The sequence below is a fragment of the Phodopus roborovskii genome, unplaced genomic scaffold, assembly GCF_943737965.1.
Source record: "Phodopus roborovskii unplaced genomic scaffold, PHOROB, whole genome shotgun sequence".
NCBI classification, from domain to species: Eukaryota; Metazoa; Chordata; class Mammalia; order Rodentia; family Cricetidae; genus Phodopus; species Phodopus roborovskii.
In genome coordinates, this window is record NW_026126639.1 from 6,569,798 (window position 1) to 6,596,009 (window position 26,212).

A 26,212-nucleotide genomic window follows, 5' to 3' on the forward strand; every position below is an offset into this window, starting at 1 on the left:
ATGTTTTACACATTTTATTCTGACATCTTTTAAAAACAAAAGGACGCACGCACGTTTGCATTATCAATGCCCTTTTCTTTAAAAGTGGTTTCCCTTCCATCCTCTAGGCTGTGCTCTCCAAGCTGTCCGTTTGCTGGGAGAGAATCTCAGAGGCGCTGTCTTCACCTGGCACTCCGGCTGGGCTGCCTTTCCCGTTAGCTGCATAATTTCTTCTAGAACATTTGTAACAGACACAACACATACAGGACAGCTTCAGTTTGTTTTTCCCCTTGGCTTTTTTTTCCTTTTTTTTTTTTTTCCTTTTTTTTAAATAAGTATGTTTCCAGGTTCTCATATTTTCTTTTCTTTGAATATATTGCACATTTTATTATTAGAAAAAAATTTGTTTCAGGCAAAAAGTTTTTCTCCACCCAAGAGGTGCTAATGTGTATTATTTTCTAAAAGAGGTAAGTGGTTGTCTGTGTGGCCATCTTCAAAGGGGACCTAGGGGGAAGAAGACCAGAGTGTTAGTTCTACTCTGTGTGATCTCTCTGAACACAAGATCACGAGGCTTTGTGGGGCAATCCTTTCCACGTACACTTAAGGAAGGATGATAACATGACAGAGACAAGTGCAGGGTGCAGTATCACTTACAGAATGGACGGGCTTGTAGGATCCAAGTCTGAAACGACAGCAAATTATTTCCACTATAAATTTTCCAATTCCATGTAACATGCCTGTAATGAGTAAAATAAGTTAAAATTTTTAACTAAACTGCTTCTGAAATTTCTAATTAGAATAAAATACTGCAGATAACTGTAGAGAAATAGGTCATGGAAGGCAGCAAAGCAGCCTGCAGTTGCCTCTGAGGCTACTCGAGAGGGCTAAATTTAAAAACAAATACATGTTTTATCAAAATCAAAGGTCACACACACACCTTTTCAAGACTTTCTCATATAACTTTGCAATAAAGAACTAAAATAAAGCACAATAGGAACTGTGTAAGAAAAACTGTTCACTTGTTTTAGAAATATGAATCAAAATAACAGTGAGTTCCAAGGACAAAACTTTCTTACTCAGAGTAACCAAAGGCTGAAAATAGATCTCTAAAGATCCCAGAATCTTGGGGAAAAACCAAAAGCATTTCTGATTTAATCAAAATGCAACAAAATATGGCTTCATATAGTATAGAGGCAGAGACATTTAAATCAAGGGAGCCTACATCTGTGAAGCTTTCTGGGCATTTTCTCATTTAGCCCTACAGCATACTGACAAACCAGAAATTACATTTCAGAAAAGATAAGTTACTGATGCACAGATTAAGATACACAGGACAAGGTTAAATACGGGTTAATTTTATTTGGGGAGAAGTTACTTACATAGGAAACCCTTGACCAGCAAGTTCCTGCTCCAAAGATCCACACCCAGGCTGCTCTCTGTGACCCGACCAGAACCAAGAGAGCAAGCAGGGGTCTGGGACCCCAGACATAGCCTTCCCCCATCACGTCAGCACCTGTGACCATGCCCATTTGGGCGTGATCAATGCAACAGGTGTGGGCGGGGTGGATACTATCTAAGGATTACCAAGTCACTGGCAGAACACAGACTCCATTCTAGCTGTGTCTGTGATTAACACCCAGGACCTGCGTGGCTTACCACATAATCTTCCTTACATTATTCCATGAAATAGGTGTGCTTATAGGATAGGAGATATATTTTAGAGCTTTAGAATTAAGTCTCCAAATATTAAAACATGAAAACATGTATATTTCTTGCTTTCTTTTAATAGAGGTGCCTTGAGAAAGCTATGGCACACTACATCTTAAGTTGAGAAACCAGATAAAGCAGGGCATGTCCACTCATGCCTACAATCCCAGCAAGAAACACACGGTAAGAGCTTATCTCAAACAAAACAACATAAAAGGAAATTAGGCAAATAAATGAATGTTAACCTGTTGTTGAAAAGATTCCTCCAATAATACCACAGAGTCTTACAAAAAACTGCCAGAAAGGCATGTGTTCCTCAGTGACCGTCACCATGAGAGAACTGAGGTCATATTTCATAAATATTCCAGAGATTCCATGGCTGCCTGCAGCATGGTTAATGATGCGCTCCTGAGGGGGAGGGAGAGGGAAGAAACACGTCATGTGGGGACTCACACACATGTACAGTGTACATCACACCCTACTTTCCTCAGGGTTTACTGCCCTAGCTTTAAGCTCTTTAGAGACAACTACCAGTGTTCTTGTAGGGTAGACTTTTCAAAGAATCACTTCGATCCTGGCATGGTGTTGCACATCTGTAATCCCACACTATGAAGCAAACGATGGGGGACATGCATCCAAGAGCAAAGCACTGTTTCAAAAAGAAAACAGAACCCAGAACTGAACTATTCTTACCTATGCTTAGAAATGGTCATCTTAAAACACAGCAGTTTATCCATGAACTTACAACTAACCAAGCAAGAAAAGCCAAGCTTATACTGCAATGTGCTTTTGTATTTCTTTGCCAAGTACTTCTTGTCATTTTACTTCTACCAAGGTGAAATTAAACTGCAAGCGTTAGAAACACATACAGTTTGGCCAAAAGCCCCTCCCTTATTACTAACATGGAGAACCTTATAGATAAGTCACAATGGTTTCCAGCAATGAATTCATACAAACACTCAGAAGTTTTCAGTATTATATCGAAGTAATGGAAATCCTGTGACTACATACAATAAAGCTAGTTATCATGGGGATCAGGGGATCGAATAACCCTGAAGACTAGGAATATTTAAACTGGGCTTCCAAAACTGGCAGTGGCCAGTTCCTCTCCTACCCTGCACTATAAAACTCAATACAATGATTAATGCTTTAGTCACCTATAGCAAACACCCCTTACCCATGGGTTTCCTTCTTTCTGATTTTATTTTGCATTTTCAAATATATCCTGGAGATAATTTCACATTCATCCCTCCTTTTATAATTGCATGTCCTGCTGGATAGTTTATAACTTGAGCTGTTTCTAGTCTATTATTATAGGAACACAATGAACAACCTTATACATGCAATATTTTTTCCCCCACTGTGTCTTGGAAAGGGCTTTCTAACATAGGGATAGCTGTAACAGAAGCAGTAAACCTAAACACTTGCTTGCTTTGCCCCAAATCCTTGCCAACCTATACAATGTTTCCCAGGTGTCTGTCAATACTGCTGGAGAGAAACATCTTCCTACCCTTGTAGAAAAGTTGAAGAATATAACACAGACTTACCTAGTTACTATGTACGTGTGTGTGTGTACACACACACACACATACATACACCCCCCTATACATATGTATAAATATACACCTGTGTTTGCTCCTTAAACCATGTGAAACTTAACACTTGCCCTCTGAAATAACGTAATTCAGTCAGGAGAACCCTACTGTCACTAAGGCCTTGGTTATGATCATTTGTAGCACTATCACATGGAAGATGGAGCGGAAGGCTCTCATATGCATGGTATTCATCTGGGCACTAGCTTTTGATTATTAGCACTTTCCAACTCAATTTATAAGGAAATACAACCTAGAACAGACACTGTTCAAACCTGCTCTTGCTCTCCATGAAACCACTGAGACCCATCTACCTGAGGCTGCACTGAGGAACTATGAAAGCATAGAGTGTGCACATTCAGGGAAGAACACTTAAGACAAATAATAAATAAACCAGAAAACCTGAAAGGCAGATTAGGAGCTGCCTATATTGATAGAGAATATTACAAATCAAAATCCATAAAGTAACTTCTGTCATCACAGTTTGCGATAGACACTGCTAACACTTTCTAAAAATCTTAATTCTAGAACACACACATTGACACCCACTTCTGATACATTTTTGCTTAAAATGCTAATGCATTTCAAAACTTCTAATTCATTTAAAAACTTTCATAAATTTTTATATGGAGGAAGGTACCTACTAAATTTCCAGTCTATCTTGAAGTTATGGACTATAAAAAAATCCTTCCCTCAATCATCTTAGCAACTAGGGTCCACTCACCCTTTCTGTCACAGAGAATTGGTGAGTGTCCGCTGAAATCTTGTATGTGTGTAGCTTTGTTGGCACAACTGTAATGAAATATTGGAACATCTGGTTGTCTATAATAAAAACAAAATATGCCTTCTCATCAATCCGGCAGCAACAGAACACTATCAAATTACTAAGTATGACAAACTTGAATCAGTATATAACGGGTAAACAGTTTTAAAATAAAGAAAAGCTGGTGGAAACAATATATTTGGTGAAACTAAGTCCTACTTAAGACACAAGAAGTGTGGGGTGCCTGTGCTTGATTTAGTATGTATTAAATAATTTTAAGAACTGGCCACCTCCTGTGCTCAGGCAAGACCACCGGAAGAGAAACTGGGACGCAAGCACAGGCATCTACCCTTCGACATACAGTCGGCCCCACCTCTGGGATCTGCTGGGATAAGGGTGGCAGAGACTGTGGGAATGTGGGAATGACCAACCAATGCCTGGTCCAGCCTGAGACACGCGCCAAGACAGTGAGCCCATCTGACACTGCCTACAGCAATGGACCAAGAGACCCAGCAAAGAACCCAAACAGACGAGAAAAAGCCAATACAATGACGCCTAACGATACTCTGCTGTACTCATAGATTGATGACAACTGTGTAGCTTGCTCTTCTTGTGGGACTCCTAACAGTAGGAGCAATGATTGTCTCTCTTTTGCTGACTTTTGGGACCTTTTCCTCATACAAGGCAAGTGGCTTGGTCTTACATCTGGTAAAACAAAGCCCCAGTTAAAGACACAGGAGTTGTGCAGGTGCCACATGCTATAGTTCAGGCACTGACAACCATGCATGGTTGACAGCATGGTTGACGAAACAAGCTGCTCAGTGACTGCTATCCATTCAAAGGGCCATTTTTAGGGCCACCACCAGGCACCAACAGGATTAATACAAGTTACAAACAAAAAGCAAACTCACACTCACATGGTAACATAAGCCTGCAGTCCCAGGAGGACTGCTGCCAGTCCAAGGCCAGCTTGGGCTATGGTGCTACTTCCAGGGCAGCCTGATCTAAATAACAACAAAGCCACCTGACAACTAAGAAGCACTTTCACTTGGAGTAGAGGCTTAAAAACAAACATACATGGCTGCTGTGACATCATACACCTGGCTATACACACAGCACCACCCACTCTGGAGTAAGTAGGTTTCTTGTGTTGGTGACACTCTGCATGGAGCTTCCTACAAAAATCACACAGCGTTTTAGAGCTATGAACCCCTCTCTGGTTACTGTGGAAAGGCCAGTTACACCATTATCAACACATCAACACCCCTGCCCTTGGATCTCTCCAGTCTGCTGTAGGACTTACTCTTTAAGACTCAAATCCCATGCACTTCTGCCACATACCCAGCTACCTTCACAAGGGTGATTGATAGGCGGAGTGAAAGCACATCAGCGTTAGGGTTTTAAGAGCAATTGCCTGCATGTAAATTCTTTTTTCTGTTGGTCTTTTTTTTTTTTTGAGACAAGGTTTCTCTGTCTCAGGTTGTCCTGAACTCGCTCTGTAGACCAGGCTGGCCTCAAACTCACAAAAGTCTGCCTGCCTCTGCCTCCCCAGTGCTGAGATTAAAGGCGTGCGCCAATGCCTGGCTCCTGCATGTAAACTCTATGACCAATTATTAAATACTTACGATCCACAGCAATCTTTTCAGTTCCATCCAGAGGGTTAATGATTCCCGGAACAAGCTCTCCAAAAGATAAATGGTCTATTCTATGAGAAAAGTTGTAAGCTAAGAGAAAAGATACAGGTGGAGAAATCACGTTACTCTTTAGAAACGTGTCTTGCTACAGATGGTTTTATATTCTTGCCAACTCCAAAATTATCTAAAATTTAATGTTTAGTAAATTTAATACGTCTAACATGTTAAGAAAAATACATGAGAAATGTACTATAAGCAAATTCTGATAAAATGTTGCCTCAAACCTTACCATTAATAAAGTTTCTTTTGTTTTTTGAGACAAGGTTTCTGTGTGGCCCTAGTTGTACATAACTGAACTCACTCTGTAAACCAGGCTGGCTTCAAACCTGCCTCTGCCTCCTGAGTGCTGGGATTAAAGACGTGTGCCACCACTGCCCAGCTTTATACAAATTTCTATTAAATGTCTTATTTAATCCTCATGTCCAAGACATACAACTTTCTTGACTCTAAACATCTTACAGAAACAAGACCATGCCATTTGAACACCTAGGATGGTTATCAGTCAGATAATGAAAAGTAATCACAGATATTTTTAATATATACCATTACTACATCCAACTGACTTTTATAAAATTTGTTTTGTTCTAAAAGCAAAGTTAAGAAGAAAGTCTTTCAAGCCAGACATTCGAGGCCAGCCTGGTCTACAGAGAGATCCAGGCCTGGCTCCAAAGCAATACAGAGAAACCCTGTCTAGAAAAAACAAAACAAAAGTTTTGCTTGGCACAGTGGTACAGCGTGTAATCCCAGCATGTGGAAGGTAGATGGAAGAGGATCAGGTGTTCTGGGTCACTAGAGGCTCACCTGAGGCTACCTGTAGTCTTACGCCAATGAGGCCACATACAAATGTTTCATTTAATCCCACTCTCCAAAAACACTTAAGTTTGATGATAATCATTATATCAAAGGAAGTGTTAGAGTGTGTACAGGTAGGCAGACATGTGTGGGAACATGCCAGTATCTGGATCTACAAACTGAGGTAAACTTCAGACACTGTCTTTGTTATTGGACATGTACAGAATGACACCAAGCACTCCTGAGTTCCCCCCTAACTACAGGGACTTCTGGACATTAGAAGTAATACATTTAATATTTTTTTTCTCCTCTAGATGGATATCAAGTTTTTATTTCTTTTTGGTTATCAATATTTAAACAGTTTACTTTTTTTTTTTTTTTTTTGGTTTTTACATTCTGTGACAGGGTCCTGCCATTCACTGGCATGATACTCACTATACAGCACAGACAAATTTCAAATTCACAGCAAACCAACCCCATGCTTAATCCTCCCAAGTACTAGGGTTACAGTTGCTAACATTTTTATTTACTTATTTTTGAGACTGAGTCTCACTATGTGGTCCTGACTGGCCTGGAACTCATAGACATCCACCTGCGTCTATCTTGGGATTGGCTAGCATTAAAGGCAGAAGGTGTGTGTAAAGCTCTACCCATGTGTTTGAACTTAAACAAATGAAAAACACACACACAAATTTAACTTCTTTAAAAACTTTTCTACACTAAAACAAAATCTCAGAAATTGCTCACAATCATGGTTGACAAGTGCTGCCAAATGTGCATGCCCTCGAGGATGTGGGATTGCCCTGAAAGGAGAAAAAACAAACATAACTAACAAGAAGGCCAGCCTTCCGTCGCTCAGCAGCTTGTATTGCAGAGTAGTAGTGGTGCATCTGACCCACAGGTAAGCCCTCTCAGCAATGTGATGAGCTGAGGGCTGCAAGAAGCCAAATGGAAACATGTTATTTATGAGCCAAGATGATAGAAAGCAAGGGTATTACTTGGTCACATAACAAGAACACCATTTCATAAACAATTATCAATGAAACATAAAACCCCAATAACTGAGTTTACTCTGTAGCTCACATGTGCTTTCCAGGGAAACTTCTTTGCTCGCTGAGGTTTAAAGTTCCTATTCCTAATTTCAAAAATGACCTCAAATTTGTCTGGCAATGACCTAAAACATTTCACATTCCCTCTCTGAAAACACAAATCCATAAGCACATTTCAACTGAGGCTATTCATTGCCTTGAATGACTTTCCAGAGTACTGTTAGAGTCTTCTCTTTATAGTTTGTATCACAGACCAGTAATTCTCAACTTAAGGCAGAATTCTTTGTTGCACAACAGATTTTTAAAACTTCCTTTGTACTTGCCCTGTTGTCTGACAACTGAAACCACAGTCCGAACTGACACATCAAGGTATGAGACTGGAGGTCTTGCAAATCAGTCTGCTGGAGCCACTCAGAACCACCAGCACCACACCACCAGAACCACCACCACAACCTCAACCAGAACCACCAGCACCACCACAACCAGAACCACCAGCACCACCACCACCAGAACCACCACCACCACAACCTCAACCAGAACCACCACCACCAGCACCACAACCAGCACCACCACAAGCAGCAATGTTGCCACAACACTAGTTTTATACATAAATACTGTTTTCCCTGATCACTTTAGGTTAATTTATTACAAAACATTTTATCAAATGTTCACAAAACTTAATTTCCCAGCACTGAGCAAAAACAACAATAAAAAACTGCAAGAGGGTGTCGTGCCCTGTGAGCCATCAGTGGGTGCAGGGAAAGGAACTCTTTCTCTGTGACAGCAGCAGGTGGCATTCCTTACCCTGGGCATGCCTTCAGACCTATCTTGCTTCTTGACTGACTACTGGACACTGGGCTCAGTGTCCTCAGTGGCTGAAGGACTTTCTCACTGAAAGCTAACAGTCCAAGGCCAAAGGCCAAGCTGCTTTCATGAATATATTTCTTCAATTGATGCAATCAAATAAACTTTATTAACTTAGACGGACAAGAGCTTCCTTTCTTGGCTCACCAGTGATACACAGACCCTTGACCGTAACTTCATCCTCACAGAGAAATTCTACTAGACATTTTACTTTGAACTTTCTAATTTCCTGACCACCATTTTTCTATGGAGGTGGAACTATTGTGATGAGTGCTTGGTTAGTCTATTAGTATCAACATACACTGTGTTCTCTAGATGTAGTCATGTGATACATTACAGTGTATCACAATATTCTGTAGCCATGTTAGATGGTGTTTAAAAGTGTGACAACTGGAGCATGTATTTCTATGGTTTTTACATGACAATATAATAACTAAGGGCAACTAAGAACAAGCCACTGGCAACTGCCCTGTGGTGCACCAAGCCATCCTGCCAGGCACTGAGACCATCACAGAGTCAACTGCTCCACCCTCAATGACACTGCAATGCAGAAGAGGTCCTGGGGAGTGAGCCAGGATCTCAACTTGTAACTGGCTGGCATGGAACTCACTATGAAGACCAGGCTGACCTCAAACACAAAGCATTGAAATTAAAAGTGTATGCCACCAGGCCCAGTTTTAAACTTCACTTTTGAATGCAATTCTGAACTTCTCTCATTAACAAAAAAGGCAGTGACTGTATCTGGAATCCACGCTGTCATCTACTTACTTATGATAGGCCTTTGCTCTCTCTCTCAAGTTTAGCCTATTCTTTATTCTTTTGGTTCTACTAAGAATAATGACTGTCCTTTCCTGTTCTTGGTTTACAAGTGAAACGTTAAAACATCACTGTGTAGATTACCACACACTATTCCTTATTTGTGCCTTACCCAATTTCAGCAACTAAGACTCTCAAAATAAAAAAGGTCCATCATGTGCCCATCTTTCCTGATTCGTAGCAACAACACTGCCAAGTTCTAGTGCACCCCAACAAGTCTTAACTCGTGTTTACCTAGTTTGAAGAGGCAGTGTAATGGAAAAGCACTACCATCCAATGCAGAGCACGTGCCGATTATACGGACTGTATAGCTGCCCCTGGCAGCTCCCGTGCCACCGTGGTTGAGTGCACTGAACACTACAGCCATGGGTAACCCCTGCCCCACTGACACCATCACGTGTGTTCCTACTGTAGGCTTCAAATCCAGACAGGAATTCTTCTAAATAATGAGATTATAAACATAGTCTCTCACAACCCAAGGCCCATCGGGAACTTAGAATTGTTTTAGACTATGTCCTCCCCTTTCTGTTACGAAACATAAATTGAAATTTTATGGATTATCAGCATACGCAAGCACCTCCCTTCAAAATCACATGTTAAAAAGTCAAATTTAGTTACCGCAATGCAGATGACACCTGTTAAAAATGCTTCAATGTTCTGGATTGTTTTCTGAAATGTTACCTAACCCATCAGATGGGACCTAACAGAGAAGGAGAACAGTTCTGAACCTCAGTCAGACTGAAGAAAGGGTTTTTGATTGTGGCACTTACTGGTGTACTGTCATCCATGAACCAAAGACAGGAAACAAAACACCCTGAAGAGAATCACATCTCACACAAAAAACTCTCAGGTGGCCTCTGAGACAATGCACACATAAAACTACCGACCTGAACCTCAAGTCTGTTCAGCCACATAGAGGACCCTGGCTTGCTTCAACATGACGGGAACTCAGGGAAGACTCACTATCCTGTGCTGTTCAGTGTTCAAAACCACCCTACCAACAGACCCACCCACCATCGTCTCAGCGGCCCGCACATGTTTTCCCCAGTCACAACTCTATGCCTAAATGCCAAGATTATGCCTCTTCCTTGTGCATTCTGGTACGCACATTTCTAAGCATGTTCAGGTCCTTTGAGCTCTCCTCTGATGTACAGCTAGGACTGCCACTGCACTCAACAGGTAACAGGATCACCATTGAGCCTGAAATCTAACGGGGAAAAAAAAAAAAAAAAACCCCTACTGGAGTTTATGAGAGGGTTCTGTTATATACAGCGTAAGCTGTCACCTGCTGAAAGGAATTAACAACAATAAAATACAGGCCATAATGCAGCAGCTCATACTACACTTTCTTCTGGACTAGGGCACTGCTCACAAGGAGAGCTTAATGAGCCTTATCATCGTGAGCTGCCTCAAAGGCCAAGGCTTCAAAGCCCCTAGGACCGTCCACGGTAAAGGAGCCCTGAACCGTGGCCAAACAACCAAGTCTGAATTTACAGGAGAAAAGCACAACAAAGAAAAAACATTTTTTGATCTGATCCTTATAAGCAATAGGTCTTTCCTGATTTAAAAAAAAAATTTAATGTTCTCTCTATAAACATACAAAAAAAAAAAAAACCCAAAGCCATGCTTCGAGCAGATTCTTTTCTGTGGCATGTCCTCCTCTATATATGAATTCCTAACTCCCCACACAATTCCAAAGTTTCCTCATGAAGCCTCTGCTGATTTGTAGACTACGTTACATAATTTTTCTTATCAGCTATAAATCTCGTCTACAGCCTTAATACAACTACAGTTAAGTAATAACTAATGTATTTACTGGTCAAAGTTTGAATGTTCTTGTAGGACTTGAGCACACACAAGAGCAAAGGCTTCCTTTCTCCTTCTCACTGTCTGACCGAGTCTCCAGGCTGGTACTCCGCACACAGCGAGTACTCACACATCACACACGGCTGAGATAGTGCAAAGCTCATCAGCTCTCCCTGGAAGGAGGCCGCTGGGAAGTGGACGTTTACCCATGGTGAAATCTACCAAGAGCATTTTGTGATGCTGGATTGTATTCAGAAGGATGAGCGACAATTTTCCTAAGCTTTTGCCTAAATTACTTTATACTACACAAAGTAACCTTTGAATTTTTCTACAGTTACTCAGGGACTGCATTTTGTTGAGAACTACCAAAAGGCTAACAAACAAAAACCTACTATCACATCAATAAATGAAGACACTGACGGATCATCTAGGGTCAGACTCTCTGGCTACAGAAGTTACCATTAGGAGGTTTTAATTCCTATTACCCACAGACAACACTTTAAGTGCCCTTTGTGGTTGTCTGTGAACTACATGGCCAGGAAAAGGTGTAATTTTAATCAAGCTCCAACCCCATCTAAAGACCCTCAGGAAGTGAAAAGAACATACTTGCCCACAGTTATGTGAAAATTCCCTGCTACTTTATTGACATATAGATGACCGTGGATTCTGCACGCATCTGGAGTCAGTGACGAATCATCTTCCCTGTAAAGCAAGACACATTCATGTGTCTCAGTGCCCATCTGACACAGAGACCATGCACTGGTGTAAAAATGGCACACAGGAAAAAGACTCCCCAAAGACAAACTCTTAGCTAGAGTCTTAAGTGTCAAGATTAGAGCAGCAGTTTAAATTTACTTAAGAGTTGCTATATAGCCCCTATATTTGAATAAACACACATCATTAAGTATCTTCAGGTCTAGCCAAAGGACTACTAAGTCCAAGGCAGGAGAACCCTGAAAATCTGACGTACTTCCCTCATGCATGTCTGGCGCTATGGTGCAGCTGGGTGGGATGAAAACCATTTTCATGATTACAACAATTCTTGTTACCTACTGATACAAGATTAAAAATAAATTCCTAACCAGTAGAATTTTACACCATACATACAAAGTAAAGTAACTTCATGAAAAGCTCAAAATCATAGGCAAGACACCCTAAATGTCTTTCGAAGAAAAAACAGCAAACCAATACTAAAATGACATCAAAGCAAATTCCTGGTAAAAACCTGAACCCTGCAGCTCCTCTCACCTTGGTGGCAGTGCCGTTGAAGCACTTTTAAAAGCACTTTTGAATATCACATCTTGAAGGGAATGCTCTTCTTGAAGCCTACTCTGAATCAGCTGCAGCATCCTAAGTGTGACAAAACAGTAAAATTCACACCAAGCTAGGATTTGCTGGAACTACAACAAGGCTTCTGACTTAGACGAACCCATGTTTTCTATAGGATTACATTCCAGAAGGAAGTTATCAGCTTTTCTCATGAGACGTGAGGTAAATGTGCAAGTAGTCGACGTGCCTATGGCAACTATTGCTCTGCTCGAGTGTCTAAGCTCGTCTTTCACACACAATTAGGAAATTTTACTTCTGTCTAGCACTGAAGTAAGTGCTATAGATATGAAAAACAAACTAAGTGCAGACCATACAGCAGGGTATTGGACTGGAGGCTGCAGATTATTGAGATACAATCCCAAGGTCTATTATAAACCAGGTCATGGCACCATTTAGTGTTTTCTTTCCCAAAAGAAGTAAACTTTATTCTACAGAGCCATTCTAAGCAGAGTATTGTAGCTAGTCTTCATGTAACTGCTAGAACACAATCAGCAGGGCTACAGAAAACAAAGTCTGCATTTAAGAAACAAGGCTGGCGGGGATGAACAGATGGCTCAGTGGCGAAGAACACTGTTTTCCAGAGCACCTGGGTTCAGTCCCCAGCACCCACACAACAAACAACCATCTGTGACTCCAGTTTCAGGAGACCCTCTTCCTGCCCGTCCAGGACACAGAACAGACATACATGCAGACACCTATACAAAGAGGCCTGTTTTGTTAACATTAAAGATCAAATTTACAGAGTAAACTTAGTTTGAAATAAACCTTAAATATAAAAAGAGAAAGCAGACATCCCAAAAGGCTTTTTTCCAGGGTTTGAAATTGTCTTCTAAAAATATTGCATTCCTAATTAAGGCAAAACAGCAACTGAGAGAGTCTGTTCCAAAAGTAAAGAACATTCTAATATGTACTTTATTAGGAGTGACAGGCCTTGCAGATCTCCCTCCATACCCTTTAGAAGCAGAAGATGTTAATTAAGAAAGATCTAGAAAGCAGATTTTACAACTAAAGACACAAACTTTGGAGCTAAACACAGAATCTGAGAACTTTCCGTCTTTTGTAAGTCTCAAAGTTCAAGTTCAGCTTAATGGATGGCAGCAGAGTTTGAGGAAACTGTGTGAGACTTGTGCTTGGAACACACCAACCAAAAGCCAAGTATGAACTCCGTATGAAGGTGTGCAGAAAGCCCAAGCATGACGGGAAGCCCGGCTCTTTACCCCTCTGCAATACTTAACAGAATTCTGGATAAAAGGAGCCATCTTGGGCCAGAAGGGAAGACTCGAGGGTTAAAAAGCTCTCTGCTCTTCCAGTACTGGGGTTCAGCTCCCTTACTCAGCCTCTTAATTATCTGGATTACAAGTGTGCATCATACACCTGACTCTCACTTTAATATTTCTGGATAAAAGTAACATTTCATCTCTAGAGAGAACTTTCTAGTAAAAGTGCTAGAAACCCAGAAAGCCCTAATAGTCACTATTTTTGTTCAACTATATTCAATTTCAATATTAAGATTCTTCCAACCAGGAAAATTGGTAATTAAAAGAAAAAGAGTCTTCAAGTACGGCAGGGATTAGAAAACAAGATGTCTTGGGATAAAAAAAACAAAACAAAACAAAACAACAAAAAAAAAATACCAGGCTGGCGGTGGTGGCACACGCCCTTAACCACAGCACTCAGGAAGCAAAGGCAGGAGGAAGATCTCTGTGAGTTGAGGCCAACCTGCTGTACAGAGCAAGTTCCAGGACAGCTAGAGCTATTACACAGAGAAACTCTGCTTAAAAAACAAACATATACATTTAAGTACATTTTTGGTAATAGCCTGAAATTAGAAAACCTTAAATATAAACCATCCTGGGAACCAAAATGGGATGGAGAAAACGCTTTCTTAGACAAACACCGGGAACTGTTTGTGTTCCAGACAGCACTCTGACTGACAGACAGACAAAAGGCTCTGACACAAAGCTCCCAGTGATGTCTCCCACCACTCATGGTTTTGCAGTTCCCAGCATGGAAAACCTTTTCCTTTATGCTGCTCATAAAATGAACCTTTTGTCTGTTTCTGAGACAGTTTCCGTATTTATCCCATGTTCTGAAACGTACTATTTAGCCCAGGAAAGAAGTGACCTTATGTCCTTCCTGGCTTCGGCCTCCCCAATGCTGGCATCATCACACCTGGCTCCAAACCAAATTCTAAACAATGTTCATATACTTTCATGGTTAAAAATTTAAGTAAAATTTTAAATAAAAACTAAAATGTATTTATGATTCAAAATATACTACAGGAAAGATTATGTATGCCTTTCTTAAGATCTGATAGTTTTTGAGGTCCTAAGAATTGTTTATATACTAAAATATTTTAAAATATGCATAGATTCCAGCAGACAAACGTGGTCTAGGTTTCTATGGTGATGACGTTGTTCACACTTTACCTCTGCCACTCTCTCTGCTGGGGTGAAAGGTCAAATACTGCCTGCAAAAAGAAGAGACTAGTCACTGACAAATAAATCCCTTGGCGTTGATGTAGATCACAAGTTTAAATGTTTTTCTGTGAACAAGAAACATAAACTTATGGGACCACTAAGAAACAATCGTGATTTAATCTGTCATGGTGTTCTCAAAGACAGCACAGAAAAACTTTACTAATGAAAACCATTTTCCTCTGTAGTCACTGACATTTACAGGAGCAAACACAAACCAATAGTCAGTCAGAAGCACAAAACGGCTATTTTAGGACTTAGAACCACTCACACTCAACCAACAAAAAATAAAAGGGCAACACTGGGAATGGGTAGGGAGATAGGATACAGCATAAGTGGGAACTCAAACACATGCAGCCCTTCCTGATAAGAAATCGTCACAAAACAAAGCCACACACCTTTGCTGAGAAAGAAACCCCGAAACTTCCCCATAAAATGAAAAACAAAACACACAAAATTAAGAACAGGAGGAAACAAAGGCCACAGGGCAAGGGAGAATGCTTGGCTGGTAAAGCAATTGCCTCACAAGCATGAAGAACTGAGTCTGATCTCGTGCAAAACAGCCAAACATGCAACATGTGTGTGTAATCCCAGCACTGACGCAGACACACACACACACAGGTGGGTCCCTGAGAGCAGCTGACTTAGCCTAAAGTTTAAGTTCCAGGACAGTGAAAGAAATCCTTGTGTCAAAGAGCATGGTGGACAGCACCTTTCCCAATGACATCATAGCTAGGCTCGGGCCTCAATATGCACGCACACGTGTAAATGAGTGCACACACAAGCTATGAAAAAAGCACTTAACATTCTGAAAATATTATAAAATGCAAATGTCTCAGTGTCGCCTGGTAACCATTTGGCTCTAACTCTGCAGATCACACTCTAATATACTGTAATAGTATCTGAATTTATAAAGCAAATTTTATTTAGTTACTCCGTGTAAATTACTATAAAACTTTGTTGGTGGAAAAACAGAGGTCAGAAGAAAGGATCAGAGTATCAATAACAAATTACTTTTCTATCAACATTTCTACTTTAGGAGTGCTTTATGATCTGAATATGAACTATCTGCCTCGGGTTTCTAAGCAAAGCCCAGGACCCCCGCTGATGGTACAACTGCGGAAGCCTGAAGAAACTCGAGGAAGGAAGTCACTGGGCTGGGGTTGACTGAGGTGTCTGACCCTGACCGCTTCCTGTCTGTCAACCGTGGAACAAAACTCCACTGTCACACATCCCAGCATCCATGATGCTCTGCCCAACTCTAAGAGGCCAAGGAACCACAGCCTGAACCCTCTGAATCTGAAAGACAAAATGAGCAGCCCCTCCCTCAAGCTGTCTGACAGGGATGTTGTCAGTGACTTAAAAGTAATGAAACAAGTGCACATCAAAGGCAAACATGTACTTTCTTGTTGTAAATCAAAGTTAATGCAGCAATCAGAACTAGTCCAGGGGTTTTTGTTTTAACCCAGTCAATGAATTTTAGTCTCCCTCCATCATTAGTCATTATTCTTCAAGTTTGCTTAGTTACAAGAAAATGAATTTAAAAACGAGCAAGTACGTAAACTACGTGCCATGAGGCCAGTGGGCCACAGGCTTTTGCTGGAGCTGTTTCAGAGCTAGTCCTGGTCAGCGAACCAGCTATGTTATGAACAGCTTGTACTTTGAAACGAATTAAGAAAGTATCAGCATCAGGAAAGGTAAATGCCAATGAGATTCCCTCACATTGTGATAAGAAAGCTACAGCTGAAATGTTTTTAAAGATTTGGGCTTGGTGGAAGCTGCATAGGTCAAAGTCCTGAGATAATCACAGAGCACAAACTCCCCTTCTCAGGTAAACACAAAAGAGCAAGGGAAGCCTGACTTGAAATGAGGAACATTAGAGGCATCCAACGGCTGGGTTCCAATCTCAAGGTTTGACATTAGGTCTAACTTTCCTCCATCACAAGTTTCTACAGAGTTTACATTACTTTTGAAAGAAAAAAATTCCAGGAAGAACTAAGAACAAATGTCTAAAGTATTTTCAGCACACATTTAAAAACCACATACATCAAACTTACGGGCTCATACGACAGACCATCTGCAGATGCCACCATGGTCTCTGCTAAATCCAGGACATCTGCTCCAACATCTGCATTAGAACAAAGTCTTTACTCTCCACACTTCAATCAAAACTACTAAGCAACTGAGATAACTTTCATTTGTTCAAAACTAGAACAGTAGACTTATGTAGCTTTTGTAGACAGTATTCTGAAATTTTAAAATGATTTTATTTTTCTCCTTGCTCTGAAAAAAGATGACATAGTAAAAAAGCTAAGGTTAATTGACTGACTAGCTTGCCAAAATTAAATAGCTTCTCAGTACTAAAAAAAAAATGTCCAGAATTATTTTAAGGATTTGAAGAAATTATAGGGTGTATCTATTATCTACTGAGACTTTAAAAAGCACCAAATAGGAAATTTTACTTGAAAGGCTAAAATTTTAATGGTATTTAAATATTCAAATATGGCATAGATTCAGGATCAGTGCTACTCAAAAATTTAATTATAATGTATTTCCTTATATCTTACAACCATTAACATTAAGAAAAGTGAAACTGAAAAATGATACTTTGTTGTTTTGTGATGAAATCCCCTAGAATTGATCCCTTTAACAAGGTAAAACCACTTCATTACTCAAGTGTTGCCCGAACTGTCTTCCTGGTTTCCACTTTCCAAGCAGTAACTCAGAAGATGACTTCCATACAAGCATCATCGGTGATTCACGCATAATCTACCAGACATTGGTACCTTTCCTCTTTTATCAGTACAATGAAGTAGGGGCCAGGGTTGGGGCAGACGAGGAAACTTACCGCTCCTCACCTAACAGAAACCCTGCATCTGTGATTGAAACTGTGAGAGGATCAGATGTGACAACACAATGTGGGAGAAAGCCTGGCTCTCCCTCCACAAGGCAGGCGGCCTAAATCACAACTCTTACTGCAAAAGCTTCGATACACTTTTCTTTACACTGTAGTCATGCTCAAGTTAAATCTCTTCATGCTCAGAAAAGTCAATGAGTTGACAGGCTGGCGGTGGCGAAGGTGTACTCACACTGACACTTCATGGCAACGGTAATGTCTATGTTGATTCTCAACTTGCTGAAAGAGAATAGGGCAGCCATCAGTTCCTATCAATCAGCAAAACAGCAGAAATGAAAACGAACCCACCTATGAAAAATGTGGATTTCAGACAGTAAAGCACAAGTCAGAACTTAACTTGCATTCCTTAAAATGAGAATAAGAACATTTAAAAAACTCTCTTTAGTGTAAGCCACCTGGAGTGGGTAGAGGAGCTGAACTCTGACCTCCTGCAAAAGCAATGTGAACGCTTAACCACTGAGCCAACCACCCCTCTTGCTTCCTGAAAGTTCCACTCAAGTGACTATTCAAACCTCACTTCTGTTTTTCCATATTAACAGCAACTTCACAGCCAATAATCCCAAGAAACTAAGGCTGGCCCATTTAAACTTCAGATACAACAATCCTTTAAGGAAGGACATGAAACCTGGATCAAGAAACAGGAATTCCAAGATCTTTCTTCCACTTATCATAGAAACCATGCATCATACATTATGTTGAGTGTCCTCCAATGCCGTTTCTTTATCATGGGATGGAATTACCAAGTAGATGCTCCACGTTCAAGTATTAGTGCTCAGAGTGCATATGTGCCTGGCATACATGCCCAACAGAAAAACAGCCATCCTTAGAGCCAGGCCTGACCTGGACAAAAGAGCTAACTACCAGCAAAGCATCTGCTGCTCGTGGATTTTACAGCCCTTTCTAAGACAGGCTCTCACTGTACAGTCCTGGCTGGCTTGGAACTTATTGTGTATATCAGACTGGCCTTGAACACACAGAGAATCATTTGTTTCTGCCTCCTGACTGCTGGGAGTAATGGGTATATCACCACAGCTGGCTTTACATGGCCTTTAAACAAGAAAAACTTAGTTACCTAGAAAAATCCTTGTCTACTTCATATTCATACTTCATCCAGGTATCTTGATACACTGAGAATTCCATTATTGTTAATAAAGCCATAGTGGTAAATGCTATTAGAGAAACTGAGGAATCAAAAAGAGACAAATAGAATTAAAACAGTAAGAAAAAGTTATCTTAAGCGGAATTAAAATGAGGAAAAAAGGAAAGTGTCCAACATGAATATTATTTACACAAACAGCATAAGTGATTCCCTTAAAGCGTTACAGATGTTTGAAAACAACTCAGAAATGAAAACCTAGAGCACAAACATCCCATACTGAGAAAAAAAACTGCTTGTCTTCAGTTTCAACAGTGTCTGTCACCAGACAGCCCAGGTTTGTACTGTTACACAGCAGACACACATAGGAAAACTAATAAAAATAAGCACGCTGACAACACCAATTTAAAAGTACTTCCCTCGTTATCAAGAAATACGTATGTGCTGATAATGCAACTTAAAACAAACAAACGAGATCATGAGATGCCACAATATCTGTGAGCCAGAATCAAAAGCTCTCCAAGCCCCTAAAATACTTTCATCTATTTTGCAATAACCTAAATATATTATTACATTGAACAGTGAGTAAAATCCCAGTCAAAAGAATTCACCAAATAATACCAGATCCATGGCAGGCTGTGCAACAAGAACCGGACTCCTTCTACTCAGCGTAAGGCGCAGCGAGTCACTGTATTGAACTTTATTTTGCTTACTTGGGGTTTTTGGTTTTTGGTTTTGTTCTGAGTAAGTCTCACGTAATTCAGGCTAGTCTATAATTATGTAATCAAGAATGACCTACAAGTTGAGATCCTCCTGCCTCCAGCTCCCTGGTGCTGGGATTATAACCATGAACTACCATGCCCAGTTCATGAGATGCTGGGTTCAAAACCTGGGCTCCACACGTGCTAGGCCAGCATCACTAGCTGAGTTATATGCATCCTTCATTACACATTTTTTTTTTACCCAATGACGCTGCAAAAACATATGAAATGTTACCTTATTAATTCACCACAGGGCAAAAATAATAGGAAGTACCATTATAGGTAGAGATTTTTCTTACACATTCTACCACCTACTTTAACAAATACTCTTATTTGTACCAAGTGTTGCTCTAAGCATTTACACAGGAGTTACATAATTAATACAGTAACTCCAGCAATATAAATGCTAAGATCCTCACTTCACAGGAGAACGAAGGCAGATGTAACTGAACTAGCTCTCACTCCATTCTGAGGACTTTATTATAGCAAGTCTTTACTGTCCTCCAACCCACCAACAGGAACAGGGCTGGAACAGGGTTGTGTCAGCATTACAGCATATTACAATATATAACACTGTGTATGATGTTACATGCACAGAGGCACTGCCAGACGCTACAGAGGATAAAGACAACACAAGTTCAGACTGAAGCGAGCTCACCTGTACCCCCACTGGCTGACGTCTCCACATAGCTGTCAGGGATCTTGGGAAAGGCATCTAACTCTTTCACCAAACTTAACGTTTTTTTCCGATTCAGTCGCCTCATCTTCAGAAAAACCTTCCTCGCCCTTCATATAGTCATGCTAAGGAGCAAACAGAGAAATGAACATATGGTCAATTTTCTCAGAAATCAGCATGCCCATCTCTCCTTGGCAAAAAAAAAAAACAAAACAAAACAACTGTAGTGCCCATTTTACTCTTTTCCCACTCAGTCAAAATTAGGAATGAAGGCAATATACAAACACACATTAAATAGAAAAACAATCAAAAGAAAGAGACTCACATTTTTACGTTAAAAAAGTTAAAATTTTATTTTTTATCAAGGTGATAAATTATGTATATACATGGAAAGAGAAGCTCTAAGGTGGCAACACAAGCTGTGACTAAGCTCTCGTATACTTATATTAGCAACACAGGTGCTTCTCAGTGTCCCTGGGGAGTTGATTACACAGACAGAGACTTGCGATACAGGCACATTATCGTGAATACTTTCAAATCATCTCTGCATCGCTTACCTGAGACTGGCCTGTCAATCATTCAATCTCCACTCACTGTGCATGACAGATTTTCTATGTGTGTGGAGTATACGTGTGCATATGCACATGTGCGTGCAGAACTCACTGCTAGGCATTCTCCTCAACCTCTCCACCTTCCTGAGACAAGGTCTCCTCCCACTGAACCTGGAGCTAATCAATTCAGATGGACTGGATAGCGAGCAATCCAGGACACCCTCTCATCTGTGCCCTTACTGCCAGGGTCAGAGGTGCGCATTACCACACACAGCTCCTGACCCGGGCACGAAGGATCTACTCTTCAGGCTTGTGCCATCTCCACAGGCCTCTTATTAAATGTTAAAAATGTTCCTGTCCTTAAACTCAGTCAGAGTCTAAGTACAGATTTCTGATTGCACACGGACAGCCCAACTCTTCATCTTATCCCTTCTTATCTCCTGACTGAACTGGCGCAACGTTGTTGTCTTTTGTGGTACTTAAGTCCAAGAGGAAAAACTTCATATTGTAGCTTTATCTAGAATGTATTTAAATTCAAATTCTCACACCCATGTGCGTGCACGTGTGTACATCTGTGTGTGTAAAAGAGAGGTCTTCTTCCTCATCAAACAGTCTCTTGCCTTAACCTAAGAAACTCAGCAAGCACCCAATCTCAAAATCAAAAGCTGAAAAGCCAAACTGCTTCAAAACCCACAATTTTGAAAGTGGACTTGACGCTCACTTTCCCAAGTGACTCCCTGACTTCTCACTCTCCAGTCCCAGCTACAATCCCTCAGAAGAATGTCTCCTGAAATGCTTCACCACTGGTCATCTCCCACTCTCCTGTCTTAATGATTAACAGTGCACAGCAAACTGCACAAGCCAGAAACACAGGTTACACCTTCAGACTTAACCCTTCCTAAGTCTCTATTTAGTTTCTTCCTGGGGGCAGCGAAGTCCCTTACGAGGACCTTAGTCTCATTGGCCACAACTCGCTGCTCATTTCTTCACTCACTTCCCTCATGGCCATTAATCAATTATTAACCGCCAACAGACTGCACAGTATCTTCCCACAACATAGTATTTGGACCATCCTAAAATGGCTTCAGAATCCTTCACAAATCAAGGACATCAGACACAACGCCTTACCATCCGAGTTCCAGCAGCAACGAACACCTTGCAGTACTCCTCCTGCTCCTCCTTGCCCTTTCCCCCCGTTTTCACAGGACTGACTCCACTTACTCTTCTGCGCCTCATGTACTCTAGCCACTAATTGCATGTTCTTTCTATTTTCTCCTCAGGACAGTAAAGGAAGGAGCCATGTCTAAGTTCACCTTTGCAGTGCAAGTGCCAATGCCCGGCACGGCAGGCAGGTAAGTATGGAGGGAAGGGAAGAGAAACCCAAACACCCACAGCAGCACTGACTGCAAATCCAATCTGTCACGTTGGGGTAAATGAACACTTTCACTATCCATGGGGACGATTCTGTTCACTAGAGAATCACCAGCTCTAAACAGTAGCTGGGTAAAAAAAAAATTTATTGAAAAAAAAAAAGTCACTTCCAAAACTTAAGTATATTTTCATAGTAAGCTTTATAAATAGTTTCTTTTAAATTAGACAATGGCTATACAGCAAACAGCTGTTAGTCTCACAAATACCAAGAACAAACAGAACCTATTGCATTTCCCCTCGTGAGCCTGACAGTCTCCGGCCTCCTCCGAGACTGTTTTCTAAGATTGCCATTTTAGAAGGAAGCAGGCTCCACTCCACTTCTGCCCCGTTCCTGCAAGCTCACTAATTGCTCCCAAGAAATCCATTCCATCTCCAACACGTGCCACTGGATAGCCACTGTTGTGACATGCACAAGTTAGCCAACTGCTTCAAAAAGAAAAATCAACCTGCTCTTTATGAAATCCTACTTCCTCGTGTTGTTACTTTCGAGCAATACTTCATTCCTAAGACTCTGTAAAAAGTTATGCTGTTAATCATATTTCTCATCCCACCCTAATATTAGCGGTTACGACACACAGGACTACCTTCGTGTTAGATACTCTTCAATACACTTGACACGTTAGCATACTCTTCTATACCACACATGCCACTTTCATTCCTTATACTTAAGTCATACGTTCCTTCCCAGGAAGGTGAACGTGGTACCGAGCACAACAGGGTTGAATCCCAAGCAGCCTGGCTGCAAAGTCTGCTCCAAATTCCAGTGCCCCTGCCTTCAGGACTTGTAGCCAACATCAATGGACAGCTAGGTGCATTCACAACTTCCCCGTGGGTTCTGCACCTGGACCAGTGTGTACCTGTCTCCCCCTCTCCCCATTCCACCATCACCTGGTGTGGAATGTGCACGCATGGAGGCAAAACACCCACACACAGAAATATAAAGAGGAGATACAGTAAGTAACACAGGTCTTATGAGAATTCCTTCCTGCCAGCATGATCCCATAGCTGCCTTACCCCAAAGGAACACACAGAAGCTGTATTAATTATGAAACTGTTGGCCTATGACTAGGGCTTCTTATTGGCTAGCTCTGTCTTAATTATTAACCCATAACTACTAATCTGTGTATTTCCACATGGTCTTACCTTACCAGACAACACCTCTCTTCCCAGGCTCACATGACAACTCCCCTCTGCCTACACTTCCCAGCATTCTCCTCATCCCCTAGCCCCACCTATCTTCCTGCCTGACCAATCAGTGTTCTATTCATCAACCAAGAGAAACATATGTACAGAAGACATCCCATCACACAGGTTATCCTTATTTAGTAAAATTAACACTGTAACTTTATTTCCATCTACAAACCCAGCCTTCGCTAGCATTATTCTTATATGTATTTCTGTATTGTTCCACAAAATCCAAAGTCTTGGGAATCTGTGCATGATGTTTCCGTTCACTGGTAGACAGTGTGTGTACTTTAGTGATCTAATAAATACCACAGCTGGTTTCTTTGCTGTCTCCTCTAAACTGTCTAAAACAAAGAGACAAAAAATTAAACTTCAAGGAGATGGCAATAGCAACTAAGACAATACTTGAACAACTGCTTAATAACAAAACTGTTCATGTTAAAATAGACACCAACACTCCTGAAAGAAATACACAGCCTACTTCATCATTGTATCCATTTAAATATAATGAGGATAAAATACAGAACTCAGGAAACTATACAGCCTGCTCAATTAAGCTTATTACTTATGCAAACAGAAAGAATTTATTTTGAAATGAAACTTAATGTGTAATTATGTTTATTAGGGAGGGGACCTGTGCCGTGGCAATGTGTAGATGTTAGAAAGCATCCTGCAGGATCAGTCTCCTACCGTGTGGGTCCTGGGGATGAAAAGCAAACATCAGGCTCAGGGGCAGACAAGCTATTTCATCAGCAACAAGAATTTATCTTCTATTATCAATGTTACTGAGTTACGTGCTACTTATACTGTGGGCTTCTCAATGAGAAATAGCTGAATGATTAGCATACCACTACACTGTGGAATGAACTATGTTTTCAAAGAGGCGAGCCGAGTCCTCAGCCTTGATATTTGTGAATGGAAACTGGCTTAGGTGAAATCATAATGCATTAGGGTGAACCAAATAAAAAAAAGGACTGGTGTGTTCTCAAGGCCACAGGGTGAGGGGCGAAGTAAGTCCCACACAGAGGGGAGGACGTCATGCAAAGACAGAGTGTGCACTGATGTGTTCATACGGATTGTTCAGAAGCCAGGAAAGCAAGCGCACTGTCCCAAACCTTCTGATGAAGTAGGACCCTTCCCACATCTTGGTTTCAGTCTTGAAAGATGAAAAAAGTAAATTTCCACTATTTTAAGCTTCCTAGTTTACAGGAAATAGGTTTAATCCCACAAATTTATTTCTAATAAAAAGTTCACCTGGAATACCAGTAATATGCTGTACAAGTTTTGTGATCTGAAAAACAACAACCACACAAACCAGACTATCTTCTAGGAACTTACTAGTTGTTATGACAAATTTGAAGATCGTCAAGAGCACATGAAATACACTGACAATAAAACACGGGAGCAGGGCAACAACAGAGTTAACTAAGAGTGGGCTGGGGGAGGGGGCAGTACTGACATAAACAAGCCTGCACGGAGAAACAGAAATACAAATGGGTAGCAGTTGCCCAAACAGAGGAAGACAAGTGTTCGAGGTCCCTACTAACGGTGGCCTTCGTGTTTACTCAATTTTAGGGGCCAGAAACTATTTCTAAAGGATCTCCTTCAGTCTCTCTATTGCGCCTAAGTACACGTACACACACACAGACACACACGCGCGCGAAACTTCCCAAGTCAAAACTCGACAAATGACAAGGGATCTGAAATACGTACTCCTTCCCAGCCTTTTTACGACCGTCGCTCTGGTTAACTAACTACAGTGGCTCTCTTTCTTTTCTCTGAGCCCCCTTACTTTGCCGCCGCTCTGTAACGTGCGCGTAGCACGAAGTTATTCCAGCACTCCGCAGCGTAGTGAAGCTCACTATCAAGGTAGAAAACCACCTCCTCCCGACCCCCGTCACAAGTTAAGCAAATAAAAGACAAAAATAAAAAACAAACAAACAAAAAAAAAAACCGCAGGACGTGGTACTTCTCAGGAGCTTGCTCCAACGAGCGGGGCGGCAGCAATAACTTAAACGAGGGTGGGCAGATTAGACAATAATAAAAGCCCCGCGCAAACCCGCGGGCTCGTGTCTTCGGGGTGGGGGGGGTGGGGGGGGTTCGCGTTTGCTCGGGAATCTGCGCGGCGGCGGCGGCTGCAAGAAGGGAGCCCGGGTGGGCGGGCGTGCATCGCGGCGACCAGCAGCAGCAACAACAAACAACGCAGCAGAGCCTCGCAGCAGAGCCTGCCGCGGCGGCCCGCCTTGCGTCGCCTCCGTGCACACGTGCCGCAGCTACCGGGCCCGGCCCGGGCCCACGCACGCAGTCCGTGCGCCGATGCCCACGGCAGCCGCGGGGCAGCAGGCACGGTCGGCGTGGCGTGGAGCGCGCGCGGGACACACACGCGCACCCTGCGCCGTTCGCTCGGCGGCTGCGCCCGGCCCGGCCCGGGACGCCGGAGGACGCCGGGCCGCGGTGCGCGGACGCCGGCCACGCTCGGCAGGAACGCCCCCAGCCAGGGCTCGGCTGGCCCCCCAGGCGGCGGCTGCCCCGCGCCGGGCCAGCGAGAGCCCGTCCACCGCGCCCACGCCCCACCCGGCCCACCCCGCCGCCGGGAAGTACGGAGGGAGACGGCCCCGGCGGCGTCCCCGGCACCTCACCTAGTGCTGCGGTCCCAGCCGCCCGCCATCTTTCAACGCAAGCCGCGGGCGCCCCGAGCCCGGCGTCCTCGGCAGTTATCGCGAGAAC

The 26,212-nt window shown here is 42.0% G+C and overlaps 1 protein-coding gene across 1 annotated transcript; it reads right to left on the reverse strand.

Moving 5' to 3' along the window:
• On the reverse strand, positions 1 to 26,212 carry Ergic2 (ERGIC and golgi 2). Its single transcript, XM_051173378.1, has 14 exons — positions 26,125 to 26,212; positions 20,301 to 20,443; positions 18,858 to 18,966; positions 17,958 to 18,004; positions 16,926 to 16,996; positions 14,821 to 14,861; positions 12,311 to 12,412; positions 11,669 to 11,764; positions 7,275 to 7,330; positions 5,667 to 5,765; positions 4,003 to 4,100; positions 1,932 to 2,094; positions 634 to 716; positions 1 to 483 (listed from the first exon to the last, which is right to left on the reverse strand). The coding sequence occupies exons 2-14, from the start codon at positions 20,404 to 20,406 to the stop codon at positions 421 to 423; spliced, it is 1,134 nt and encodes a 377-aa protein (XP_051029335.1). The 5' UTR covers positions 20,407 to 20,443; positions 26,125 to 26,212; the 3' UTR covers positions 1 to 420.